General features: G+C 42.2%; 1 protein-coding gene across 1 annotated transcript; it reads left to right on the top strand.

Moving 5' to 3' along the window:
• The first annotated feature begins 554 nt into the window (after positions 1-554).
• On the top strand, positions 555-1,241 carry LOC121155207 (GTP-binding protein Di-Ras3-like). Its single transcript, XM_040978381.1, has one exon. It carries the CDS (start codon positions 555-557, stop codon positions 1,239-1,241), a length of 687 nt encoding a protein of 228 aa, XP_040834315.1.
• The last annotated feature ends 8,084 nt before the right edge of the window (positions 1,242-9,325 follow it).

Raw genomic sequence — 9,325 nt, 5'->3', positions numbered from 1 at the left:
CCTGCTTGTGAGGGGTGGGGCAGCAAGGCTGGAGTTGGGCAAATTCCGCCCCATTCCCAACAGGTTGTTCTATACTATGTAGACATTTTCGTTCTTAAAAATTTTTTGAAAGACAGAGAGGTTGAGATAAGAACTCTTCTATCCACAGGTTCATCACCCCCGTCCCCCGTAGAAAAAAGTTCGGCGGGAGGCGGGGGAAACTGGGAGCCCAGAAATGATGCAGTGGCAAGAACTCTGCCTATTTCCTTCCTCAGGGTGTGCATTGGGAAGTGAAGCTGAAATGCAGACGCCTCCTCTCCATCCCCCCGCCTCCGCAATGCAAACAGTGGACATTGCGTGGGGGAGGAGGGCACAGCAGGGCTCTCTACGCATCATGTGCCTGCCCTCTTGTCAGTCTGCCCACCCAGGCAACTCTTAAGTTGCAGCGTGCAAGGCATCCCCGGCAATCAGAGCTTTTGCAGCCTTGCGGGTTGAGAGCTCAATCCTCTTGCTGTCTCTGCTTTCTCCATAGGTGCCTCTTGCCAGCAGCTAGACACCAAACCCGAATCCCAGCAATGGGCAACTCGTGTTTTCCCCTCAAGGAACGCTTGCTGTTGCGCCTGCGGGCTCTGCCCGCCAGTCTGAGCTTGATCCGCGCTTTCACGCGCTACCGGAGAAGAATCGATTACCGCATAGTGGTGGTCGGCTCCACTGGGGTGGGGAAGAGCACCATCGTGAAGCGGTGGGTCCGTGGCACCTTCCGCGACAAATACCTGGCCACCCTTCAGAGCACCCACCCCCAAGGGCTGGGCCGCAACAAAATCGGTGGGCTGCGCATCACCGACACCACAGGCACCCGCCAGTACCCGGGGCTGAAGTACTTTGCCATTCTCAGAGGGCATGCTTTCGTCCTGGTCTACTCCGTCGCCAAGAAGGAAACCCTGGATGAGCTGAAACCCTTCTACGATCTGATCCGCAGAATCAAGGGCAACAACCTGCACAAGTTCCCCGTGGTGCTAGTGGGCAACCAGAGTGACCAGAGCTACCGCGAGCTGAGCGCAAGCGAAGGTGCTGCCCGCGCCCTGGAGTGGAATTGCGCCTTCCTGGAGACCTCCGCCAAGACCGAGTTCAACCTGCAGGAGTTATTCCACATGCTGCTGAACCACGAGAAGATGTCTGCTGCCTGCCTCCCGAACACCCAGAAGAATTCCCAGGTGTCCCAGGCTGTGGAGAAGCTGCTAACTAAGTGCATTGTTATGTGAGCTTCAGAGTCGACTCCCCCCACCCTCCACTTTCCCATAGAGTGTAGAAAGCTGACTCTGCTAGTGTCACGCTTCGCCTGTATACAGTTGGCTTCTGTGCTGTGTCTGGACTGCAACACCTAGACTTCCATAGATGTACCTTGTAACTTGATCATTTCGGGTTTTCCTGGACCAAATGAATTAATGAAATCTCGTCCTTACAAATATTGGCATTTCAGAAGAAAAAAGAAACACTGCATTTTAAATCAGACTCTTATTTGTAAATGGGGGTGGGAAAAAAGCGTTTTCAAGGAAAAAAAGATACCAAAATGAATTGCAAGAATTACAACCCTTCTTGTAACCCTATGATTGTGTCTTGTTTTTAAAATGTCTAGTTCTGTAAGTGCCTGATCATATCTCCATTGTGTGCTTGACTGTCGAGAAATGTGTTTTCCCAACAAATGCCTTGACAGCTTGCTGTGCAATTGATATAGTAAAGATAAAAGGGAATCTTCTGTAACCACTGTGACATGAGGTCCAGAGCAGAAAAACTGCAAGTGACATTTGTTCACCAAAGCGCTGATGATTGTTTGCTAATGTAATCAAAAATCTTGAGCTATTTCTCCTTGTAGCTTTCAAAAAATTTAGCAGTTCCTTAATAAAGCTTTTCTTGTGTGCAATCAATTTTGAGGAGTTTCTTTCTCTTTGGGTCACAAGGCAGTGCGTTATGACTTCAAGGATACTCAAAGGTTGCGAACAAGAACTTCACACAACACCCATTATAAAAGTAGAGGGAAACTCAGCGGGGGAAGGGAGTGGGAAATCCCAGTGCCTATTAAACGGTATCATAAAACAAAATAAAAATCAAACCTTTACACATACATGATCTCTGCAATGCAGAGCTGTTGTGTATCCACAGCATTTCCTACACTGGGAACTGGGAGAACTCCAGGCATCCTAGCAGAAGATGCTCACAGTGGCTGTTGCTGTTTCTAGAGGTGAAAGGCAAAATGCAAGCTCCCATAGAGCTGAGTCTTCTCTCAAGAGCCTGGGAGGGAAGAGAGGGATAGGAGGCTCAGGGGGAGGGAGTGGGGAGTAAGTGCGTGGGACTTGAAACTTGAAAACTCCATAATGGAAGTTTTGTTTAAGCTTTATTTAATTTTATTGGAAAGGCAGATATACAGAAAGGAGAAGAGACAGAGAGGAATATCTTCCATCCAATGGTTCATTCCCCAAGCAGCCACAATGACCAGAGCTGCACTGATTCAAAGCCAGGAACCTCTTCAGGTCTCCCAGGTGTGTGCAGGGTCACAAGGCCATCCTCCACTGCTTTCCCAGGCCACAGGCAGGGAGCTGGATGGAAAGTGAGGCTGCCGGAACACAAACCGGTGCCTATATGGGATCCTGGCATGCACAATGCAAGAACCTTAGCCACTAGGCAGCCCAGGCCACATAATGGAATTTTAAAAAGATTAATTTTAGATTTGAGCATAGTTTTGAACGAGACTGCATAAATAACACATGCCCTTGTTTTAGTGCTTCTTTAATTTGAGGAAATAAAGGGAAGGGGCTTTGAATAGATTTTTCACAAAACATTTTTCATTTAACAAATATCTGTTGGGCAACTTGTATGTTTCTAGGAACAAAGCATAACTGTTGAGAAGGAACCATAAAATATCTTTCACAGTGGCACAGTCTGAGTTTAGAGGCTAGAAAATATATCTAGTGCCTCTTTTTTTTTTTTCAGTAGTCAATTCAAAGCAATTGTTCCCAGTCATGAAAGAATACTTTAGAGGTGCAATCATTTTGCTTTTTAAGTGAATTTTGTTTCTAACACACAATTTCTAGCTTAGCGTAGACTAATTCCACTACCAAAAGAAAATGTTTCACTTTGACTATTCCAGAATTGTCCTTGAAATATATATATTTAATTTATTGCTGTTTCCTATAATTAAGCAAAGGAATTACCAAGGATTAAAGTAACATACAAACACTAACCTTTAGAGAGGAAAGAATAGATTTTCAACTTTTTAGATGATGTGTAGTCAAAAATAAGACATTGTGAGGCACGCATTTTGTACAGCAGCTGAGATGTTGCTGGGCAGGATGATGTCCATATCAGAGTGAAGAGTCCCAAACTTACACAAAAATTCTGGCTTCCCACTACATGAATCCACACCTTGGAGGCAACAGGTAATGCAGGTAATGGCTCTGGTACTCACTGTCCTGATCACCCACTCCTGGCTTTAGCCTTGGCCCAGTCGACACTATTGCCAGCATTTGGGGAATTATGTGGTAGATGATAGCTGTCTCTACATTTGAATCAAGTAAACACACATTTTTAAAAATAAAATGGCATTGTACTTTCATATAACTTTTGGTGAGAATCAAGATGGCGGAATAGGGTAAGGACATGTTTAAACGGACAGAGAAACATTTCATCAGGATGATGCAGAGAGCACATATTTCAAGAAATAAGAAGGAACAGAACAACAGCAGAGGAGTACCTGGAGACTGACAGACACAGGAAAGAAGCGGACACAACAGTGTGGTGTAGCAGTGACTGATACTGCAGCACAGCAATCTGAATTCCACCAGCAGCTGAAACTCTACCACCAACCAGGTAGGAAGGGACTTGCACTGGGACCTCGGGGAGGTGAACCCAAAGGACTGTCCATCCTGCTGGTCCATTTGATTTGACCAGGAGCAGAGACAGAGCAGGTCTCAGGAGGGCGAGAACAGGGTGGATTTCATAGCCCAGTCAGCCAGCTAGAGCTGAATTGGGTGCAATTTTACATGAGGAGGAAAGGCAAGGGAAAGGAGTGAGCATACGCTGAGCTGGGAGTGAACTTACTTCTGATTCGGTGAACTGCAACAAGGTGTTATTCTACGGGTTCCATCCGGGGCAGGTCTGGGTAGCCCTCGGATCCTACAGCCAGCAGATGAAGAACTGTAGTGGTGGTATGTCAGACGCCATTCTGCGCACTATGGAAAACGCTTTGGGACTGCAGCAGACAACAGTGAACTGCGCATGTACTGAGCTCGCGAGAACTCGCTGAGGTCCCACAGGAAAATAATACCGACTGTGGCATCGTACCCATCAAAATAGGTCCGTGTTGCACCCAGACCTAATGTCCAACAGGTTCTGGCAAGATCTGCGCCACCCAGAACCTAACTAGATAAGACACCTGGTGTCTCTAATCCTGGGACCTGCTCCAACCAGAAGTGAGAAAAAGGTTGTACTTACAATGGTGCAGCCTCAGCACGGTATCACGGGAGATAGAGAGTGGTGAAGCCAGGAGCTGAGGCTGTAGAGAACACGGTGGAAATCTGACATAAGTACCCAGACCTGGAGCAAATTAAAAGTACAGTGGAGAGTCCCCAAAATAGAATGAAGCAAGCAGAAGAAAGAATCTCAGAATCAGAAGACATTTCCTATTATCAGGATGAAGCAAACAAAAAGCTGGAAGCAGAGCTGGATCAGGTCAAAAAAAAGTATTCAAGAATTGAAACATGCTGGGGTCCTTGCAGTAGGTGTGGATGGTACAATAGTGTGAAAAGAACAGCTCCCCTGCTTGCAGGGCCCACGGGACCTTCCACCTATTTGGCAGGACTCGGCGAATGTCTCTCTGACCACCTTGACACAGCCTCACCAGCTTTTTGCATGGAAAATCAAGTACCCCACCAAGAATTCTGTAATCCATTGAAGCATTGTTTGCCCTTGTGAGATGGCTTTTGCCACCAACATGAGCTTGAGAGGCAATGTTATTGATAATGTCTTGGTGAGTGGGTGTTTAACTGCACACAGGAGTACAATTATACACATGTCATTTTTGGACACCTTATACTGTACCTGCCATTGCCCTGAAATCGGGCCCAGACATATAGCATGCCTTCTGGGAAATGGCGTAATAAGAGTTTTACCAAGTAAGGAAAGTAATGGGAGTGAGAGCTGAGACTGCTATATAATAATTGTTATCTCAAAGGCTAGCCTGTCTTTGCAATTTTTTGGAGCATAGAAAATGCAACTCTTTTAGCCACCTTTACAATAATTAGCTAGGGAAATGAAGGATGCTTTTATTAAAGAAAAATGCTTTTGATTAATGTTTTATGGTTTGTGGGGTTGTAGAGTCTATAGTTGTAGGGGGATTTAATATTTGGAACTTTTGTTTTAGATTTTGGATTTGTTCCCTTTTTACTTATTTTCCCATTAAATAATGGGTAAATTGTAGAAATAGAAATGTGGTAGGAATGTACTGCTGATGAGCAGGTAGTCGCATGTGTCTTGACCTTGGAGTCCCGACAGTTGCTCCAAGTCTACTGTTTAGGAATGAATAATGGCTTGCTTTTAGGAATATGAATACAGCATTTTGCAGAATTATCTTTAGGGGCACCTGCTTAGCTTTGAAGTGCAGACGGAGTGACCAGTGACCAAATCCCTGTACATGCCCTCTTAGTCTTGAACTAAAAATAGAACAATTAGTTGCTTGTGTAGAAGCGTGTAAGGTGTCTGAGTAAATAAAAAGGACAGCTTTTTCTTAAAAAGCTTCTGTGAGAACGCACCAAGTGTCTGTGTCTGTGTGTTGATCACCGACTCCACGCACCCTTCCCGAGCTCCGAACTCGGCTGGAGCTGGACTCCGGGAAAACACACTATTCAGAGGCCAAATATAAGAGTTATGGGAGTCCCAGAAGGTGCAGAAACAGAAGCTGAGTTTGCAAATGTATTTAGTGAAATAATATAGGAATATTTCCCTAATCTAGAAAAAGAATTGGGAAACAAGATCCAGGAGGTGCACAGAACTCCCAACAGGATTGACCAAAAGTGACCTTTTCCATGACACATGATCATCAAGCTCTCTTCAATTGAACATAAGGAAAAGATCCTTAAATGTACACGTGAAAAAATTCAGTTGCCATATAAAGGAATTACAATTAAACTCACAGGAGATCTCTCACAGGAAACTCTACAGGCAAGAAGAGAATGGAGTGACGTATCCAGATTCTAAAAGAAAAAAAAAAATCGTCGGCCCAGGATAACCTATTCAGCAAAGCTTTCTTTTGTCTTTGAAAATGAAATAAAATTCTTCCACAGTAAAGAAAAGTTACAAGAATTTGCCTCTTTTAAACCTGTCCTACAAAGGATGCTTCAACATGGTCTCTTGACAGAGAAGAGGAATAGCACCTACCCAAACCAAAGGCAAATGGGAAGAACTTCACAGCAAAATGACAACAGAAGACTAAACCAATGAACAACCCATTCCTAAAATGACAGGACCAATTTACCACCCATACATATTAACCCTGAATGTAAATGGCTTAAGCTCAATCAAACATCATAGATTAGTAGACAGGATTGAAAAACAAAACCCATCTATTTGTTTTCTAGAAGACACACTTTACCAACAAATCAGCGGAAAGTATATCACATGGGATTTGATGTTTTCGGTTAGGTTCATCTCTTCAAAACACCTTGTTCTGATTAAATCATTCAATGACTAGTGGACCATGCAGTGACATCATTTTCTTCAAGAAGGTTCTTGATTTTCATTTCTTCAGCTACACATTAGTCATTTAGTAGTATGTTATTTAATTTCATGGTGTTGTTCATTTCTTTCTTCTCCCTGATGTTGATTTTGTTTCGTGGCTCTTCATTTAAGCTGTGTAATGGAGACTGTCATATCTAGTAACATGTTATTTAACTTCGTGGCATTGTAAATTTCTATTTTTCTTTCTATTGTTGATTTTGTATCATGACTTTTCATTTGTGGGGATGTACAGTAACTGTGAAATGGAGAATAACATATCCAGATGTGAGGATGCACATTGTAGTATGCATGTGAGTATGCATTTCTGCTTCCAGACAAACATGGACTTACAATGAAACTGTTTATTGTATCTTGACAATAGGAAGCTGGACTCTCTGCCATTGTCCATGCCTGCAATGATGGACATATGACTGTGTACGAAGAACTATACTTTAGTAATGATATAGAGGAAATCAGTGGTTGGGGGGGGGGGAGGAATTGTGGAGGGAATATGGAACTGTATCATCAAATGATAGTAATAATAAAATGTAAAAAAAAAAAAAGCCTGCCCCTAGGAGAAGAATCTGATAACCAGAAGCACAATGACTAGAAACAAAAGAAGAGACAGAAACACAATGAACATTACTGAAGACTCTCCTGCAAAGGAACAAAAGCCTTTGCCAACCTCAGAGTTAACAGAGGAAGACATCGAGAATATGGGGGATACAGAATTTAAAACACTTGTTATATAGCTTCTGATCAAAAATGGGAAGTACATTAAACATGCATTCAAGGAATTAAGGAATATGTCACACCAGAAATGAATCAAAGAAAACCTGAACTATTAGAAATGAAGAATACAGTGGAGCAAATTGAAAGCAGGGCGGAGACTTGCCAAAGTAGAATGAAGGGAGCAGAAGAAAGAATCTCAAAATTAAAAGCTGGGCCAAGCTAAAAAAAAAGTGCTCAAGAATTGCAAGACACTATTAAATGTTAAATATGAGTTATGGGAGTCCCAGAAGGTGCAGAAACAGAAGCTGAGCTTGCAAGTATGTTTAATGAAATAATAAAGGAACATTTCGCTAATTTAGAGAAAGAATTGAGAAACAACATCCAGGAGATGCACAGAACTCCCAACAGGATTGACCAAAAGTGACCTTTTCCATGACACATGATCATCAAGCTCTCTTCAACTGAGCATTAGGAAAAGATCCTTAAATGTACACGTGAAAAAAATCAATTGACATATAAAGGAATGACAATTACACTCACAGGAGATCTCTCACAGGAAACTCTACAGGCAAAAAGAGAATGGAGTGACATATTTATTCTAGATTCCAAAAGCAAAAAATTGTCGGCCCTGGATTAGGTACCCAGCGAAACTCTGCTTTGTCTTTGAAAATGAAAAAAATTCTTCCACAGTAAAGAAAAGTTAAAAGAATATGCCTCCTGCAAACCTTTCCTTCAAAGGATACTTAAAGATGTTGTTTTGATAGAGAAAAGGAAAATGGGAAGAACATCCCAGAAAAATAACAAGAGAAGACTAAATTAATGAATAACCCATTGCTTAAAATGACAGGACCAATTACCACCTGTTTATATTCACCTTGAATGTTAATGGTTTAAACTCAATCAAACGTCATAGATTAGTAGTAGACTGGATTAAAAAACAAAACCTATCTGTTTCTTGCCTACAGGACACATATCTTACCAACAAAGTTCAGTGGAAACTCTATCTCATGGATTTTGATTTATTTTTAAGTTTCATCTCTTCAAATAGATCATCCAGTAACATCATTTTCTTCAACAAGGTTCTTGGTTTTCTTTTTCATTTCCTCAATGACACATGAGTCATTCAGTAGCATGTTATTTAACTTGATGGCATTATAAATTTCTATTTTTCTTCCTTTTGCTGATTTTGCACTGTAGCTTTTCATTTATAGAGATATCTAGTAACTGAGTAATGGGGACTATCATTTCCATATGTGAAGATACAATGCAGTACGCATCTCTACTTCTAGACCAAAGATAGAGTCCCAGTAAAACTGGTTATTTTATCTTGACAATAGGAAGCTGAACTCTGCCATTGTCCATGCCCGCAATGATGGACATATGATTGTGTATGAAGAACTATACTATAGTAATGATATAGAGGAACTCAGTGGTGGGGGGGAGGAAATTGGGGAGGGAGGGTGGAAAATCCCAGGGCCTATGGAACTGTATTATAAAATGATAATAATAATATTAATAATGAAGGCTATGAAATAAAAATAAAATAAATATAAGCAATACATTAGGGAAAAAAAGAATGTGAGGTCAAAAAAACTATAACTCCTCTTCTCCCAGGTAAAAAATCAAACCTCAATGTATCAATCTGACTTTCTCCTGCCCTTCTGAGTGGGAGTTAAAACCAGGGACCAGCACCATGACACTCCATATGAGCACTGGTTCTTGGCTTGGCGAGCCACAAGCCATGGTGGCTGTCTGGGGAGTGAGGCACTTTTTCATACAGTTTCTGAGGTTTCCTGTTATATCCTGCTGAGCTCATGATTGTTCCCTTTCTCCTGAAGGCTACTGT

This window comes from Ochotona curzoniae, unplaced genomic scaffold (genome assembly GCF_017591425.1).
Source record: "Ochotona curzoniae isolate NIBS_2020 unplaced genomic scaffold, NIBS_Ocur_1.0 contig_2884, whole genome shotgun sequence".
NCBI classification, from domain to species: domain Eukaryota; kingdom Metazoa; phylum Chordata; class Mammalia; order Lagomorpha; family Ochotonidae; genus Ochotona; species Ochotona curzoniae.
This window is presented reverse-complemented; position numbering and strand designations above follow the sequence as displayed.

Excerpts from the sequence above, each read along its gene's own strand:
- LOC121155207 (XM_040978381.1), top strand. The coding sequence starts at position 555 with ATGGGCAACTCGTGTTTTCCCCTCAAGGAACGCTTGCTGTTGCGCCTG.